At 42.6% G+C, this 19,862-nt stretch overlaps 1 protein-coding gene across 1 annotated transcript in view; it reads right to left on the bottom strand.

Annotated features, from left to right (window-relative positions):
* Positions 1-2,003: 2,003 nt before the first annotated feature.
* Positions 2,004-19,862, bottom strand: part of KLHL6 (kelch like family member 6) — a 53,998-nt gene continuing 36,139 nt past the window's right edge. The window contains exons 4-7 of the mRNA XM_065942679.1: positions 13,091-13,328; positions 8,249-8,451; positions 7,038-7,251; positions 2,004-5,791 (exon numbers count right to left, since the gene is read on the bottom strand). Coding sequence (XP_065798751.1) covers positions 5,490-5,791; positions 7,038-7,251; positions 8,249-8,451; positions 13,091-13,328 — 957 coding nt within the window. The 3' untranslated portion in view covers positions 2,004-5,489. The remainder of the gene's footprint in view (positions 5,792-7,037; positions 7,252-8,248; positions 8,452-13,090; positions 13,329-19,862) is intronic.

Here is a 19,862-nt window from a genome sequence, read left to right as displayed (position 1 = left end):
CCATGCATACCCTGAACCCTGCTTTACTCCTTTTCAAGCTTCTATCATTGCTTAACATTGTATTAAATACTTGCTTATTGTTGTAACATTCTCAACTGGGATGTTAGCTCATGAGAGCAGGGACTATTGTTTTGTTTGTGGATATGGAGCTCTGGTACCTAGAATCCTGTCTGGCACAAATTAAGTACTCGATCAATATTCATTGCACTGTCTCACAAAGACTCACTCCTTACTAATGTCTAAGTCTCAGGCAGAACAATGTGTAATGTAATGTATTGCTTTTCTTTCAGGCTTCTACAATGACCATTTTTGGGAATGTAACATTCTACTGGGATGCAGTTTGATAATTAAAAATCCAGCATTTCTACCTAGACAAATTTGTCACTGTCCCAAAACTATTTATGACTCTGTCCATATTTCTGGGAAATTACTCAATAAATGTTCCTATTATTATATTTTTATTGTGAAAGAATAGAATTTCGCCCACAAAAATTCTGTTTGTCTAAGGTCAGAGTCATAGCTTTCTTTGTGCAGTCAGATTTTTCCTCTGGTTTCTGCTGCAAGTGTTTAAGATTTGCAACCTCCATTCCCCTCGCCTCTGCTCTGTCTTTGCCCAGGTCTTCACCCTCCACCTTTGTATTTTTCAAGTGTGACTTGGTGTGACTTGTGACCCACTGGGCAGACAATCAGGGATGGGCCATGCATGGCTATCAAGGTCATGAGTGTCATTCAGGAATCAATAACAAAGGAGACAGCCGAGCAGGTAAGAAGAAAAGGAAAATCCCCAGATGCCAGACACAAATGTGGGAGTGAAAGCTAGAGTGATTAGTAATCAGGCAGTCTGGGCAGTCTGGGGGTGGGTGAGACCTGACCCAAATTAGTCCCCATCACCAAGAGTCTTGAATGTGACAGCATACAGAAAGAGAAAATGTGGCATGAGCCCACTGGAAGAGAGGATGGGGACTGAGATCTTACATAAAGGCCACAGCTCCAGTGAAAGGGAGGCTGGTCCATCGGAGGCCATACTCCAGCAGAGCACCACGAGCAGAAAGACAAGTCAAGGAGCGCTGAGCAGATGTCAGGCCCTGGCCAAGCTGCCCAGGCACAAGATTACCAATTAGATCCAGTAGGAAAATTGGAGGGTTCGGCAGTGAAGTTAAGGTCAAAACCCCATTTGACTCTCAGCTGGTGAACTGCCTCTTGGATCCATGACCCAGGATTGACTCCAGAACATGTACAACCCATGGAATGGGACTGTGTTTCCCAAGGTTTTCCACTCAGAATCCATAAGACTGAGGAGTGAGAGCTTGCATCTCTAAGGAGGCCCAGAAAGAATGGTCTAAAGCCATTCATGTGACTGCACATTTCTTTAAAGCCCCAGGTTTTCCTTTCTGATTGCATAGTATCTTTGTATTGAAAACCAAAAGAAACTAAATGATGACAAGTTTTCCAGGGCTCAAGAGTCACAGCTCTCTGACTCATATTCCCAGTTTCACGTGCTCATTTTTGAGAAGCACAAAGGTTGGTTAAGGCTTCAGAGACTACACGGAGATGTTGGTGGAGGCAGGGCTGAGAAGTTAGACCAGAAATCAGAAACCTAGAAGGAGGCCTCCTGCAGGAAGGCTTCAAGTCAGATAGGATGACAGTCACACAGTTTGTAAAGTCACACAGATTGGTAAACGCTGGCTCCCAGAGGCACTGAGGCACTAGGGAGGAAAAAGCTGTCTACTTTTGCCATTCTGTAAACCAAATCTGATTAATTTTAGCATGTGAGTTTATCTAAGCCACCTGGAATCAACTGAAATGTTTCAAATTTCCCCTCCTAAATTTATTTCTATTCAGATACCACTTATTCATATCAACCAAAAAAAAAAAAAATTCAGCTAGTAATTGTATATAAAATATTCTTATTTACTCCACACATACACCATACATACTAATAAATAAAAACTTTATTTGATTTTTACCCATAAATGGTATCTTTAGTTTGATCACTTAAAAAAAAATACATCTTCATGAACCAAAATGCTTGAAGGATTTGGTTAACTAAGGATTTTGTTAATATTTTTATCTAAAAATATGAAAATCTGACCTGTTAAATTAGTTTTGCAGTAGCCATGTTTGAGATATTTACGGATTTCCATGAAAGTTGATTCCTCAAATGAGGAGATCTCATACAACACCCAGATCAGATACTAAGGGGAAAAAGGCTTTTGCAACCGCAAGTTAGGACTTTACATAAGAAATTCTAGTGGTGTTTACCCACTTTGAAAATTTTACTGAGTATTTTTCTTTTTCAAAATCAAGTAGGATAAGTAAATAACAACAGTACCTCAAGGACTTTCATAAATAGCAAAGCTCTATTTTCACAGCTATAAGCAAATATTTGCACTTCCCTGAGAGCACAGCTTCTTTGAGTTCAAGAGCTCTGTGTGTGGCGGGGAGCGGGGGCGGTGTTTCCTGAGGCCAATGCATGCAGAACGTGATGAAAGCTAAGAAGAGAATATTTATCTGTTGATGTTTGGGTGAGCTAAGCTCCATACCCATTTCAGATCAGCCTTGGCAACTGGGGCCCTTTAACCTCCCCCTGACAGATTCCACCTCATCAGAGCCTCTGGGCCTCTCTCTCTTGGTCCAGCAAGACAAGAGACCTAGCCAAGCACCCCAGAGGCCCCACAGCAAACAGGTCTTACTGCTGGTCTTGCTCTAATTTTACCTCACTTCTAAGAAGTGGGTTCCTTATGCTCCTCTCCCCCTTTTTGAGAATGGAGTCATGCTCCCAAACTCCAGGGCCCCTGGCATCATTTTCTAGACGTGTCCAAACCTGACTTCCTCCTCCTCCTACCTCATCCTCTTCCTTCCAGTCAAGGGTTCTCTATCCACTCATGGGAACTGACTCAAGATCCAGTAGGCTGTACCAGGACATTCTGCCGGAGTCCTAGGGCCCTTTGTCTCTGACCCATCTGGCACCAACCTGCCTCGTCCCCCTGCTGGCAGTATGGCTTATGACAGTTAACTTCCTGTGAATTAGGTTTTTTTTTTTCATCTAAAAACGGGAATTAGATTTTAAGCGCTTCCATCCCTAGCTAGGGCCTAGAAATTTAAATCCTGATGATACAGAGTTTCCCCAAAATGACTTGAACTTTTTTTATATCCCTAAAAGTTACAGACTGGCAGCTTCAAGTGCAGAAATCTGGATGTTCTTAGTAGGTGTATCTGTCTGCCAACCCACAATTGACAGCCAGGTTTATAACACAGAGATCCTAAATCCTCACTTTCCCAGCATAGGGTTGACCTGTTGAAAATTTGGGCTCAAAATTTGCCAATTGCCCTCATCAAAGGACAACCAGGACAAGAAACACATTCTTTCTGAGGGGAGGCTCTCTGTGTTGCCAATGATGCTGTCATTGAACTTCTTTGAAATTTCTTTCCTGAAATTGTCTTTGAAATACGACTGATTCCTCCCAAAGCTCATAAGTGGTTTCTGAAGGCAATCCCAAGGAAAGACAAACATGTAAACAATGGCTGTATCATTGATCTAAAAGCACAGCTTCCTAAGGAGATCACTTGGAAGGGCAAGAAAAACCTGAATGCAACCTCATAACTTCATGTACATCTCCTTTTCTCTAACTTAATGAAAAGAAAAATTATAATATTGACAAGTGGCCCATTTTACCTGCTTATTGAGTATTTCTAGGGTGGAGATTTGTCTTGCTTTTTGGAGTCCCCAAGGCTTGCCAAACATAAAAATTTCCAGGAATGTTTGCTGAATTGAAGTAGTTTAAATCGTTTCAGTTGAGAGCTTCATTAAGGTTATCAGTGTTCATGGTTAAGTGAGGTATGAGTACTAAATTTCCACAAATATGTTTTTATTTTCCCACCTCACTTTTCACAGCAGGGAGCTAAAGTGTCACACCTGACTCTAAGACACAGAGCTTCTCAAACATCAACATGAATTTATATTTATCCTCAATGATCTATGCATAAATAGAATTTTCAGTTGTAATTTTCCAAGTCTGTTTTATCTGCTTTGAGCTGTGGCTTCTTCTAACCATAACTTTTCTATGAAAGTTAAATTCACTATCAACTAATACCTCTGTCTTCCCAAACTGCTGAGATGTACAAGCACAAAATGGCACATCTGACATGAAATAAAATTCTATAAAGAGAGTTGAAATCATATGATGAAAATAAAGGACATTAGGTAATGCAGTTACTATGTCATTACCATTATTGTTGCTTTTTAAGTACAGCATTTGAAATAGGATATCTTAATCTGTTTCCCCAACTCAGGGATTAGAATGAATTTCCAGTGAGCTCATTTGAAAGCTCTATCTCTGAGAGTAAAGAACAGACTCTGTTCTTTGAGTCAAAACTGCGCCAACCTGATCCAAAAACCAAATAAGAGGGATTAAAAGGATCCTAAAAATGAAGCTTCCAGGCAGGTGGAGTCACAGGGACATGGACTCAAATCACTGTCTAAAAATTAGAACGCATACTGTCAAGAAGAGCCAGTCATCCCTCAGCGGCCAGCAATGTAAGGATGTTTACACACACACACACACACACACAAAAAAAAAAAAAAAAAAAAACAGTACTCTGAGTCTCTGGAAAAACCTTTTCTACATTGCACTACAACTGTTGGATATTAAAAGGCTAGGGCACTGGGCTGTGCTGAAGGTACAATTCTGTCCGGCAATGACAGTTCCAGGCTACGATGGGCCTCCTGTGATCATAAAAAATAGAGGCTTTTGATGAGGAGCACAAAAGATGTTTACATGTTCCAGAGCAAACAGGTCTTCCCAGACCCATGTCCCTAGAACTGTCAGATGGAACAACCTATGATACACTCTTGACAAGGGGCCCAAGGTTACCACACCAAAGATCCCATGTGGTTTAAATATACGAAAAAGAAGAAGAAAGAAGAAACAAAACAAAACAAAAAACCTTTATTTCCCTGCCTTGCTGAGTGAATCCTCTAGCTAACCTGTCAGACCAAAAGATGAGCTGTTTTGCTTTTTGTTTTCTTGCTCTGAGATAGACGGCCTGACAGAACCTACACTGACTTCGAGATGGGAAGATCTGGGTTTAAACTCCTGGTTTAGCTCCTTAGAATTTGACTGACCTAGGGCAATCACTTAGCCTCTCTTAAGCTCGGTTTCCTCATCTGTCAAATGGGAGTTTTAATATGCAGTAATCAGGTCATCAGGACAGTGAAAGGCATTGGTGTACAAAAGCGCCTGGACTAGAACCTGGCAGGGGACAGGTGTGTCTTGCTTGGTAAGTATTACTCTTCTTTCCTCCTGAGGTAGGTCTCGCAACCATTCCTGGCTGGTCTCAAGGGTCCCAAAGCTGTGACTTCCGAGGAGCCCCCAGGGGGCGCCGCGGTGAGCCCCTGGTCCATGCCCGCCCGTGTCCGAAGTAGGATCGAAGGGCAGGGCTGAGGGAGGCGGGCTCCCCGCGTGACTCCGCCCTCCGCGCACCCGCGGTCAGACCGACACGGCTCCGGGCACGATCCTCCGAATGTGGGTGTACGACTTCCTGATGGTGACGCTGCCGTGGTGGGACACTCCCCGGGGCAGGACGCATTCCTCCGTCAGTTTCTGGGCCTCGGGGTCCCAGCACAGCACCGTGGCGATGACCTCGTTCTTCTCGTCCCGCCCCCCAGTGATGTAGAGCCGGTTGTTGCAGGGCGCGATGCCGCAGCTGGCCCTCTCGTGGCTGAGCTGGGTCACCAGGCACCAGCTGTCCTCCAGGGGGCTGTAAGCGTACAGCGCTCTCATGGCCCCTCCTGAAGAGGAAACACCGTGAGCATTTCACTTATTTTTCTGGTTTTCTCCCCCATTAACCACTAAACTACTACTGGTTAGGTCAAGTCTACCACCTTGCCAAAAGAAAGAGCAAATTCATGACTCTCAAGAAAGCCAGGATGGGTAACTAGGGGCGGGAAGTCTCATGCTGGAAATAGTTCACAGTCCTTGAAACTCTGCGGCCAGGTGCTAATCAGGTTCTAAAGGACACCTGCCTTCGCATGACTGCCAAAATGTACCCTAAGACTGCTCTCTGGAGGAAATACCAGGTGGTGTATCATGCAGGCCTGGCTCATAAACCCGGCTCTGCCACGTTGGGATCTGTAACCACAAGCACCAAGACCATGGTGGTTATGAGAAAATAGAGGGATCACGCACATAAAGCACTTGGCGGAAAGCCTAGAACAAAGAAGTCTTGTATTGACATACATGACAGTGACTAAAGGTGGGGGCATCTCTAAACTGAGCATGACGGGGAACACCAGCTCTAGTAACCCATCCTGAGATCAGACCTTTGAGGCAGAGTCATGAGTCTGACCGTTAAAAACACAGGAAACCTGAAGCAAGGGAGAAAAGGGATTTTGCCTTAATCTGTTCTCATATTTTGCATTCAGGAAGCCTTCTCTGGTTAGCTCTTACTTGCTAAGTTATTTATTTTTGGTATTTCCTTAATCAGTAGTTCTCAGCCCTGGCTGTACTTTAAAATCACCTGCACATTAAAAACACCTAGCACTGTGGCCAGCATCCTCCTCATTCTGATATTATTGGTCTGGACAAGCCCCAGGTACCCATGTTTTTGTAAAAAAAACTCCACAATGAGTAGTCAGGGTTGAGATCTATCATCCTTAACAATTACATGCCACTGTGGTCTGGCTGGTCAGGCTTTCCTTCTGGCTAAATGCAACCTTTCAGAGCCCTCAAAGCAAGTGGGAGAATAAAATTTCCATGAACACAAAGTAAGAAATAATAGTTGCTGACATTTACTGGGCACTTATACTGTGCATATTCAATTTCTGTGAAATTGCTAATGCTTACAATACATTTTGTTCCCATAGCAACTTCTGGCTCTCCCTTCCCAGGGCCCCATTGTCTATCTGCTCTGCATGTCTCCTAAATGTGGGCTGTTCCTGTCTCCAGGACTGAAAGATAAATTCCACCAAGCCTTGGACCAATCTCATCTTCTCTTCCTTTTCAACCCCACCCACATCATGCCATTTGCTTACTTACCAACTACATAGATACGGTCCCGGAAACTCACTGCATTGATGCATTTAGCCTCTACTGGCATGGCCGACTTTAAATTCCACTTATTGGTTGAAGGATCATAACACTGAGTCTTGTCCGTTGCCAGTTTCCCATTGGGCCCTCCGCCAATCACATAGAGCTTCTTCTTATGGCTGGTGGCTGCGAAGGAACTGACGTGGATAAGGAGGGGTGCAGCCTGCGGGGGCACAGAGGCACCAGAAGAAGCTCTCAGTCACACTGTCCAGATTGTTGCAGTGGTTCACAGGACACAGGCCAGGAGTCAGGGAACACAAGCCCGGGCATCCTTAGCCTGAAATCATAAGGCCTGTGGGCTTGACTCCCTTGAGATACAGAGAAGATCAAAGCATACATTTCCCACCCTCCCCCCTGGCTCTGGTTTCTAGTCTATTTCTCCTTGAGTCCAGCTCTCAGGGGAGGTGGGGTGTAGACAGCAATAAGTGTATATGAGATGAAACCAGCCAATGTTGGAGGAGGTTGCTTTCTCAAAAACATATATTCACATTTATTCATGTGCTCCTTCATTCAAAAAGTATTTACTGAGTGCCTACTATGTCCCAGGCATTGTCCTTAGCACTTACAGCTAGGAAGAATTGCTGGTAAAAGGGTTCCAGGTGTTGTCTATAGGCAGAACTGGTTCATTTTGCATAATTGAAACTTTATGCCCAATGATGAACAATGCTTTGCCTTTTCTTGAGTATGATATGTACCTGAGATTGTATTGCTAAAGTCTTGTATGAAGATATACACATGGTTCATTGTTAATAGGCACATGAATAAGGGCTGACTCCTAAATACTACCAAATGACTCTGGGTTTCAACAAACAGTGTAGTCAAGGGATCCCTGTGTGCCCAGTGTGGAGAAGACAAGGGCAGATGGTGTCCTAGGAGACAGAGATTCTAGACCAAGACATGCAGACCAAGATAGGATCAAGCCTGCACTCCACATCTGAGGTACTGGCCAGGATAGGACAGGTACCCACACAAAGTTCCCCCACCTGGAAGAAAGTCATTTCTGTGACCTGACCAGAAATGCTGAATTGATGGTACCACCAAAAATACTCTCAGTGGGAGGAGAAAGATCAGAAAGCCACATACCTACGTTGGCAGATACCTTTTTTTTTTTTTAAGTTTTGAAGCAACCATACAGAGTTACTCATAGAAATAATCTATACCTCTGACCAGCAGTTGTGGAAGGGGTCATAGGTCTCCACGTTGTTGATCCTCTGCAAGCCATCGAACCCTCCAAGCACATAGACCTTGCCCCCCAGCACCACCATCTTGTGCCTCCAGCGGCCTATGTTCAAATACTCAATTTGAATCCATTTGTTTATTGAAGAATTATATTTCCAAACATCGTGCTGTGTTTCTTTACCACCTGGAAGACATATACAGCATTTAAGAAACCACCAGATGTGTAACAAGTACAGCTTCTCCCATAATTTCCCACAGGCCTGTAAGTGTTACATCCCCAAACCAATACCAACCCCCACTCCACCAACCCACCCAGGCAAAAGAACCCTTGAAGGTGTGTGCGGTGTGGCTGGGGAGACAGAGCCAACACAGGGAAACAGGGAGACACAGTGTAAGGCTGTGCCACGTGTCACCTCTATGCTGCGAGAGTCTGGAGAGGGGCTCCATGAGCTAAGTCCAGAGAAGGCTTCAGGGAAGTGGTACCCAGGTCTGCCTAGGCAAGTGGGCACCAGCAAGAGCCTGCTCTCAGTGTTTGTATGGCCCAGGAGCAAGAGGTCAGGCAGGACAGGTGAGGCTGAACGATTGTGGGTGGGAATAGTAGGGTCTTATGTGCTCAATCAGACATATCTGACTCTTTGCAACCCCATGGACTGCAGCCCACCAGGCTCCTCTGTCCATGGGATTCTCCAGGCAAGAGTACTGGAGTGGGTTACCATTTCCTACTCCAGGGGATCTTCCCAACCCAGGGATCCAACCCATGTCTCTTGCATCTCCTGCATTGCAAATGTGTTCTTTACCACTGAGCCACCTGGAAAGCCCAGTAGGGCCTTGACAAGCATCAAAATAGAAAGCAGCTTAAGTTCTATGTTTGCTTGTTTATTAATATTTAAACAAATACAAGCCTGGAGAAATCACCACAAAATCTTAGAAAATTCTTTGGTTCATATCTCTGATCCATATAAAAACATAAGTGAGGTTTGTCCTACTTTGAAATTATTTCTGTTGGAACTGAATGAGATGCTCACAAGAGAGTGATGAGCTGGTAAAAAAAATTTTCAAAACAATTCAATAAACAGAAAATACAGATTTCAGTTAGGGAGAGAGATCAAGACAAAGGAGAACTGACTTTTTTGGTGACTTTAATAAAATACTTTAATGACTTTGTATTTCCTTTTCCCCATCAGCACAGAGTACTACTAATGATTAATACTTAAAAGATGTAGCTTTCAGACTTTCAACTGTGCACTAGTGTGGAATTATCACTGATGAGGCTCTGTGTCATGAGTGTTTCTCAAGGGTGGAGTCCCGAGGTGGGATTCATAGGTCAGGGACGTGCCCACCTTAATTTTCATAGGTGCTGCCAAAGAGCCTTTAAAGCTGTTCTGGTTGGCCTTTCCTCTTACCCCACCCACAGCAGATATCAGGAGGGTTTTTTGGTTGGTTTGTTTGCTTTACATCCTGATAGAGAAAAATGACGCCATAGTTTGGTTTTTCTCTGCTACTAGGGAGATTGAGCTTCTTCCTCTTCTGTGAGCTTTTTGTTCATATAGTTTAACCATTCTTGGGGAGTGGGATTGTGCACCTTTTAGAGTTCTCTATTCAAAACACTGTGATGTTGATCCCATTCAGGTAGTATCCAAAATTATAAAATACTATACACTTTCAAAGAAATGTATGCAAACTTCATTAAAAGGAGGAGAAAACCTACAACTTTTACTTCAGGATGTAAAAGAAGATCTGATTAACTGGGCAGACGTATCGTGTACACAGATGAGAAGACAGGTTATTGCAAAGATGTCAACCCTTCCCAAGTTAACCTCTATGTTGGGTGTCTTCAGGGCTTTTCATGGATTTCAGGACGTGAAGTGACCATTCTAAACTTCATTTGGAAGAGTAGTTTTGGAAACATTTCTAAGAAACATTTGAAAAAGAAGGAGTGAGAGAGCTTTCCCTGGCAAATATCAAAATAAATAAATATCAAAGTACCAAAAAGCTATGATAATAAAGACAATGTGCTACCAGCGTAAGATGAGACAAACTGATCAATTAAAAGCAAGGTACAGAAATAGACTAAAAGATATAGAGATTATCAAAAATGGCATTAGAACAACTGGTTATTTGTTTAGAGAAAAATTAAGTTAGATCCCTATTTCACATTACACTTAAAATTTACATGTAAATGCTATAGAAGTAACTGGAGAATATATGATAGAAGATGTTAAAGATCTTGAGGGTGGTGAGGGGCTTTCTAAGCATGACAAGAAACCTAGAATCATATAGAAAAGAAAGTATTTAAAATATAAAAAGTTAAAAGACAATCACTATCTGAGAGAAAGTATTTACAATACAAATAGCTTCCCTGGTGACTTAGAGAGTAAAGAATCTGCCTGCAATGCAGGAGACCCAGGTTCCATCGATCCTTGGGTTGGGAAGATGCCCTGGAGAAGGGAATGGCAAACCACTCCGGTGTTCTTGAAATCCCATAGACAGAGGAGCCTGGCAGGCTACAGACCATGGAGTTGCAGAGAGTCAGACATGACTGAATGATTAACACTTTCACTTCCATACATTAAGAACTCCAAAAATTAATAAGAAAGAGACAACCAACCAATAGAAAAACAAAGGATAGGAACAGCTCATTTTTAAAAAAACACATTTAACTGATAAACAGATGAAAATATATTCAATCTCACTAACTTAGGGTGTAAATTTAAGCATTCAAGTCTATTAAAATGTAATTGATAATAAAAAATGTTAACAAGGATGTAAAAAATTGGCACTATCATTCATGATTGGTTGAACTGTAAATTGGTGCAAACTTTCTGGAAGACAATTTAACAATATCTACAAAAATTCTAAATTTACACATCTTAGGACCACTTCCAGGAATCTTTCCATATAGCAGCACAAGTTCATAAATATATATGTATGAAAATGTCTGTTGTGTCTGTTTTTCTTTCACGGGGAAAATAGACATTGAAAAAAATTCATTCATTCAACAGACAGCCCTGAAACTGGTAAAAGAGCAACAATAACAGTCCTCACAGTAATGATAATGATGAGTAATACTGTTGAGCTCTCACCCTGTGCTTGGGATTGTGCTGTACTTTATGTGTATTATACACTTAACACATATAGTAGATCATGTAGTGATGTCCAGAATAGATCATTAATTGAGTACAAGTTTCTGTTGATTTAGTATAACAAGCACGCTTTCGTGTTGCTTGTATCATTTTTAAAAGGACAACAACAAATTGAAGACAGAGAAAAGAAAAGTTGTAGAATAAAATAACATGTATCGTATATGTGGCAAAGACTGACCATGACTACCAAACCTGTCTTTTCCTCCTGAGCACGTGGCTACTACATTTCCCAGCCCCACATCATGAGGTTGCAGGGAGGGCATGTGGCTGGTTCTTGCCAATAGAATGTGAGCAGAACTGATGCCTCGTGTCCAAACTTAGGCTGTTGTGAGCAGGTGTGCTTTCTCAACTTGTTCAGTTTCTCTCTCTTCCCCAAATGCATCAAGCTTTAAGGTCACTTGTGGAAACAGCTGCATCATGAGATGGAAGGAGCCTAGGTCCCTGAAGAACCGAGTGGAGCAGGTGCTCTCCCTCAGCCCCCATGTACTTCTGTGCTAATTCACTGAGATTTAGAATTGGTTACTGCAGCTAGCATTACTTACTCTAAGATAATACAAAACCATTTTTGTAAAAAAAAAAAAAGAAAAAAATGTAGGATTGTAATGGAACATAGAAAGTGCCATGTTTTACTTTATACTCCTTGTATTGATTAAATCTTCTAAAACAATTAAAAATATTTCTATAAGACAAAAGAAAGCTGAAATCTAATCTATGGTATTAATATATGCAAGCAAGAACTGACCTGCCCTTTATTCTGAAGGAGGCCAGCTCTGGGAATAAGCTCTTCCCTAAACAAGTTTAGATTAGAGAAAACCTCCAAAAGAGGGGATGGGATGTTTGTCTCTTCCCTTGACACCTCAAGAAGTGCTAGGTGGCCTTTGATGTCATGGGAGAGCATGAGACAGCGAGAAGATGGATTGGAATGTGTGACTTTGGGTAACTTCAATACTTTCTGAGCCTGTTTTCTCCATTTGTAACCTGGAGATTAAAATCACCTACCATATGGAGTTGAAGTGAGAGGCAAATAATTAAACACTACCAAAGTGTAAGTTTATTTACATCTTGTTTATTTACACTAAGTGCTGTAAAGATGGTAGAGACTGTGTCACTCAATAGTTATTGAACATTTACTATGTGTCCAGACACAGTGCTAGGTATTGGGAATACAGTTTTGACTCATGGAATTCAAGGACTAATGGGAAACAGGCATAGAGTAATTACAAATAATTAAGCAAACAACTTAGAAGTAAGAAATGAAAAAGTATTGGGTGCTATTGGAGCATCTAAAGGTAAAATCTAATAAACTTGGGGAGGGGTCAGATTTTTATTCACTACTGAATAAATTGCTGAATAGTCATCACTGTATTACCAATGCTCAGTGACCTTTGCCTACAGCAGATACCAGATAAACTCTAGCAATACTTTCCTTCTTCCTTTTCCAGAAAGTACAGGACCTGTCTGCCTGTTCCCCCAGTTCTTAGGACAATACTGCTCAAGGATTAGGGTTCGTTTAGTAATAATCCCCTCTCCACGATAAGACCATCTGAGTGTATTCTGACACAGTCAGTGCTAGATCAGTGCCATCTACACTAATTCTTCTAGGATGGTTGCCTGGCTCTCACTCAGGGAAGCACGTAGTGCCTTGGGAACTGGCTTTGGTATCACATAACTGCTGCTTACCTGAGATGTAGACCTCATTTTTTAATGTCACGCATGCAAACTCCACCCACTTCTTATTCTCACTGTCCAGCTCGTGCTCTGTCATGGGGAGCTTGGCCACCTCCAGGCGACTGCGCCTCAGGGGATCCAGGCAGGTTACCTCCGCCACAAACCGTTCATCCTTCGTGCAGCCACCAATGATCATGAATACCTCAGACTGGAACTCATGCATCCTGGGCTTGGTGCGCTCCGAAATGATCTGGAAAACCAGCGGGAGTACAAAAAGGCAGAATGGTACAGTGGTTCAGAGCTCAGGTTATGGAACCAGGGCAACAGAACCCAATTCCTAACTCTGCTGGGTATGACCATGTGACTTCACTTCCTTGAGTATCATCTTCTGTATAATGGAGATTTTAGTGGTGACAACCTCATAGTTTTGTTAGGAAGATTAAGTGGGCTAATATACTTAGTGTGCTTGGCCTTGGGCCTGATGGGTAATAAATACTCAGTAAAGGTTATCAGTTGTAGATTTTACTACTTTTTAAGAAGTTCAGATCTGTTTACAATCAAATGCACTTCCTGCCTCTTCTCTCTTGCTTGGTTGGAAGCACTGAATCCTAGAATTTAATTTCTGGCCACCTTCCACTGCCCCTTGGTTTCAGTTTCTTGATGATATCCCAGACTTTGCTCACTACCAGGCCTCTTCTGGAAGAGAAGTCCTGACTGGGCATATAAGAGCATCCAGAGACTTAGGAGAAAAGAACCAAAAGGGAACAGAATGTATCCAGGGACATCGGGGGACTGGGTCCCAACATCAAGCATATGACCCTTCAGAGCCCTGAACAAGTGAAGAAATTCATACCACAGATATTTGAACACAGCTGAAGGAGCAGAGGTTTGGGGTCAGATATACCAGAGTTCCTTTCTGCTTTCACCACTTGTGGCCATCAGACCTTGGAGAAGAGACACAGTCTCTGTAAGGGCCTGTGATCACACCTCTGCCACCAGGCTGTTGTGAGCATGCATGAGGTTGTAATGTAGAGGGCTGAGTCAAGCATCTGGCACATGCATGGCCCTTGAAAGCTAGTCAAAGGGGACAGTGGGAGCAGTGGGAGATATCATGTTGATGTTATTAATGAAAAGGGAGAGGTACCCTCCTCCTGGTCCAGCCATCCCTGGGCTTGATGGGGGAGGTTCTACAGGTCTCAGACCTTGATGGGAGACAGAGAGGCAGCACCCATTTCCCACATGACCAAAGCAGCTGCTTTTTCCTACAAGGTTAAACTGACCTAATATGGATCATGGAACTTCAGTCTTGCCTACAGATAGTGACACACAGGTTACAATAGCAAAGACTAAAGCCCACAAATGGTGAATCCAATCAATAGTCACATGCAATCAGGTCAGCCAACATCCAGCATCTACTTCCTAGAAGAGACTTTATTTTTCTGTGCCAATAGTCAGGTACAATAAATTTTGATCCTCAGTTCTTGAGGCCGAACCGTGGCATTAAGGGTGTAGCAGGGCTCTCTTCTGTGGGTCAGCAGAAGGGAGTATGACTGTGTGTGGCAGGACAATCCTGGGCTGAGCCTGCAGCACTGACAGTGGAAAGGCCAGCTGGGATGAGGGTGGGGGGTGGTCCTGAGAATTTGGAGGCACTGTGAGAATACCAAACTGGTAGGAGAGGATTGAACAATGCAGTGGCATCAAAGGCAAATCTGTCCCATCTGAGATTTCTCCCTCCAGCCTCTAAACCATCCTTCCCACAGTTGAGGTACAACCTCCAGCACCAATCTGTCCTCTTTCAGGGAGGATTTAGGGATTATAGAGCGATGTTTAGAGGACAGCACCAGCCTCCCAGAATTGGTTTCCTGTGACTCTTACTCTGGTTCAGAGAAGCAGGCCCCAGCTTCCCCTCTTTAACCACCTTATGCACAGTGCCTGCTCTGCTGCATCAACAGCCTGCTAACTAACCGGGGACCACACTAGCTGTGATCTTACTCCTGACTCCCAGGCTGGCATCCTAGTCCTACATCCTGGCCTGCGGAAGACTTTGTTCCCACTGACTGAATCCTGCATTGCTGCCTGCTGTCAGGATCTCCCCATACCTGTCCTCAATTTCCCACACTACCTCCCAACCACTCACCCTGTAATCTTTTTGACATTATTGTCAATGTCACTTTGTTCTTTGCCCCAGGAAGCCATTCTAGCCTTTCCACACATGCTCCCACAGTCCTGAATTTCCCTATCACAGCATTTTTCACCCTCATATAATTTATTCTAATGTCCCTCATGGCTGGAATAGCCCTTTTCTTCAACAGATCTCAGCACCAAGAACAATATCTGGAGCTTGTGGGCTTCCATAAATGATGGCTGGATGAATGAATGAAAGAATGGGCAAGCTTGTTGACCTAGCACCTGATAAAGATTTTTTTTTTCCAGTCTAGATCATTGTGGTAACCAGCTTCCACAAGGGCTCCCAGCAATCCCCACCTCCTAGAATTAACATCCTATGTTGTTCCCTCCACATTGCTCCTGGGTTGGTCTCTATGCCAACAGAATACAATAGTGATAGTATACTACTTCTGAAATTAGGTTATGAAGGCACTAGGATTCCATCTTGATTGCTGTCTTTCTTGGTTCATTTGCTCTGAAGGAAACCATTTGCTATGGAGGGGCCAACCGTCAGCAAGGATGTAACACCTGTCAACAATCTTGTGAGGGAGCTTGGAAGTGGATACTCTAGCTGGCTCTGAGCTTTGAGATGACTAACTGCAGCCTCAGCCAATAGCTTGACTACAACTTAAGAAGACACCCTAAGCCAGATCCACCCAGCTAAATCACTCCCACATCCCTGACAATTATGAGATAAGAAATGTTTGTTGTTTTAAACTGCTTTTTGGGATAATTTGTTGAACAGCAATAGATAATGCAATCATCCAGCTCATGGGTCAGTCTGGGTATTGAGACCTGCCTTCCCTAGTGGCCCAGAAGGTAACCAGGGTCAAATCCCTGGGTCAGGAAGATCCCCTGGAGAAGGAAATGGCAACCCACTCCAGTATTCTTGCCTGGAAAATTCCACGGACAGAGGAGACTGCCAGGCTACATGGAGTCACAAAAGAGACATGACTGTGTGATTGAACACACCCATAAGTTCAGCTATACTTTACAAAATATTAACCTCAAAGGCATGACAAATGCCAATCAGACATCAGAGATGTGCAAGTTTGCAGATACAGGTAAATGTTTGCCAGTGAATCACACACAAAAATCAGGTCTACCCAGTTTATTTTCATATTGTTAGAAAGAGCAAAGGGTTGTACCTTCCTGAGTACTCTTTGTCCGAAGAGCCTATATGAGAGGACTGAACAGAAGTAGCCAAACTACTTGGATAAAGCTCACAGGGGTTAGCTTCTGACACTCTGTCCTCAGGAGTAAGGCCCCTGACAGCACACATATCAGAGCAGCATTTGGTATAGATCAAGTTGGTCCCTGGAAATTTTGGAGGCAATGAAATGAAGGGGCAACTTTCTCTGCCCCAAAAGACCTCTCCCAATGAAGATACCAGCTACTACTCCTAGATCAAAAGTAAATTGACATTTGCCTTTAGGTTCTAACATTTGACTCTGTCACCACCACCGTGGGCTTAAAAGGAGGAACAAGGTTAAGTGTGGGAAAGGAGGGAAAGGAGGAGAAGGATGTTCACAGTGTATCCTCCAGACTTCCACTTGAGTCATCAGGAATAAAGCCAGGCTCATGCAAGCAGTGAGAAGACTGAGAATTTTAGAAATCAACTAGCAATGAGACCCAACTCAGAGATCACAGTGGTTGGTTGGCTCAGTTACCTAGACAATAGAACAAGAATAAGAAAGTGCCCCGAGCACTTGGGGCAATAAGACAGAAAAAATTTAGGACTCAATGGAAAGAGAGATTTTAGCCTCAGAGAAGGAAAATGCTTAATGCTTGATTGTGCCATAAAGGAAATGAGTGAGAATAGGAACAGTCTTTATTTCTAGGACACTTAAATCATCTGTCAGACACTGTGCTAACACATTTCATTCATTATCTTATTTAAGTCTCAAAACAATTCCATCAGTTGGTAGGTATTATCTTCCCCCCATGTTACAAGGGGGAAGAAAGCTGAGCGCTGAAGAATTGATGCTTTTGAACTGTGGTGTTGAGAGTCCCTTGGACTGCAAGGAGATCCAACCAGTCCATCCTAAAGGAGATCAGTCCTGGGTGTTCATTGGAAGGACTGATGCTGAAGCTGAAACTCCAATACTTTGGCCACCTGATGCAAGGAGCTGACTCATTTGAAAAGACCCCAATGCTGGGAAAGATTGAGGGCAGGAGGAAAAGGGGACGACAGAGGCTGAGATGGTTGGATGGCATCACTGACTCAATGAACATGAGTTTGGGTAGGCTCCAGGAGTTGGTGATGGACAGGGAGGCCTGGTGTGCTGCGGTTCATGAGGTCACAAAGAGTCAGACACAACTGAGCGACTGAACTGAACTGAACTGAATTGATGTTCCAAGGACTGAGCTTTAGGGCAGCTAAGTTGTTTTCCCAAGGTCACACTGTAGGTAAATTGTGCAATCAAGATTAAAGTCCAGATTCACCTGACCAGAAGCCCAAGTTTCTGACACTGGGGATTTTTCTAGTTATCAGCATTCTCTCTGGTCCTAAATTCAAAGCCTATAACCTCACTCCCCACCCCTCCATCACAAATACAAAAGGCAGAACAGTTTTAGCAGCACCAATTTTGCAGAAGACATAGTAGGGACAATTTATGTAAGAGGAAACCCTTTACATCTGCCTTTCAGGGAGTTAGGAAATGGGAAGCAGAAACAAAAATAACAAGAATGTTGTCAATTGATGAAGACTCTATGCTTTAAATGCTGAACTAAGAGCGGTTGCAGAGGTTGATCTCATCTTCAGGAATATGAGGGCTTTCTCATTGCTGAGCCACCTGCCAGTGACCCGCATTTCAACACAGGACCCTTGTGGTGGTCTGGTTCTCTGTCAGTCTACTCATCACCCTTCATTTGCTTAGTGTCCTATCTTCTCTAGAAGAGAAGATAGGGGAGTTTATTAAGGCAGAGACTGTTTTGTGGTGTTTGGTGCCATGTCTGGCATATAGCTGGTATTCATGATTTGTTTGTGAAGAATGAAAGTATAGTATATTAAAATATATAGGGTGCTGCTGAAATAGAACTTGGGGGAAAATTATAGTGCTAATGACAATATTAGAAGAAAAAAAAAAAGAAAGATCTCAAAATAATGACCTTCAATTCCTCCCTAAGCAACTGGAAAAGGAAAAGAAAATTCAATCTGAAGTAAGCAGAAGAAAGAAAATAAAATCAGTATTAAAGTAGAAATAAGGGGAATAGAAAGTGTAAAGACAATAGAGAAAGTCAAATGAAACCAGAAGCTGGTTCTTTGAGAAAATCAATAAAATTGATAAAACTCTAACCAGACTGATCAGAAAAAAAAAAGGAGACACAAATTACCAATATCTGGAATGAGAAATATGACATCACTGCAGATTCTACAGATATTAAAGAGGATAATAAGTGGACAACTTTATGCCAATAAATTCAGCAACTTCTTTGAAATGGAAAATTCTTTGAGAACTACAAACTACCAAGGCTAATTCTAGAAGAAATAGAATTATAGATATAGATATTAAAGAAATATAATTTGAAGTTTTAAGTTTAAAACCTTCTCACACACATACACAAATTCCTTCTGGTTCTGATAGCATCACTGATAAATTCTACCAAATATTTAAGAATGTGCTTGCAAAGTGAATAAGTGACAATGGATCTGAAGACAACACAGAACTAGAAAAGTACACACAAAAAGAAGGGGCTCCCAAGGGGCCTCTGAAAGACAATTCCTAAACTATCTTGGCTAATATTTCTACCAATGGCGTAATGAAGAAGGCTTGGTAGCCAACCTCAGAACTGCTGTATAGTGGTATATATGTGTGGTATACATGGGTTGTACAGTGGTGTACATGTGAGGCTGTTCATGCGTACAAACTTGACAAGCTGTCCTTCTATCATTACTTCTTGATTGTTCTGTTCCTCTCCACTAAGCTTGTTCTTATTTTTATAACGTTCTGAATATAACATTTCTTCAGGAATTGTTAAGCAGAACCAGGTAGATACAAATGATACTTTTATTTACCATCTTGGTACCCATTTATTCATCCAAAAAACATTAAGCAATCCTTTGCTATATATATCAAGAACTCTCCTAAGGTCTGGATGAATAGTCCAATAAGATATATTTCCTACCATAACAAGCTCCCTGTCTTGAAATATTTGTAGATGAGGAATTCAATGGTTAACAGGCAATGGTTGGTGCTATGACGGAGCAATGCCATGATGCTTTAAGAATGACAGGGGCTTCTGGAGAAGGTGATGCTAAAACTGAGTTTTGAAGCTGGAACAGAAGTTAACTAGATGAAGAATAGGAAAAAGTAATTTGAGCAGCACCTGCATTAGCCTGAAGGCTGAAAAAGCATGTCCACCTTGGGGGAATTACAAGCAGTGTATTAGGACCAAGAGGATAGCAGGAGAAAGAGGTTGGCAATGACATCAGAGCAGTGAGCAGGAGGCTGGGCTCTGAGAGTTTAGGCAGAAGTGTGGGCTTTATCCTGAGTGTGGTGGGGAGCCAATGAAGAGACTAAACCCAGGAGAAAATGATTAGGCTTGAGTTTTAGATCAGCAGGAAGGTCAGATGTGGGGCAGGAAGTTGAGTTTTGAGAAAATTTCAGTTCAGTAA

The sequence above is a fragment of the Muntiacus reevesi genome, chromosome 8 (genome assembly GCF_963930625.1).
Source record: "Muntiacus reevesi chromosome 8, mMunRee1.1, whole genome shotgun sequence".
NCBI classification, from domain to species: Eukaryota; Metazoa; Chordata; class Mammalia; order Artiodactyla; family Cervidae; genus Muntiacus; species Muntiacus reevesi.
This window is presented reverse-complemented; position numbering and strand designations above follow the sequence as displayed.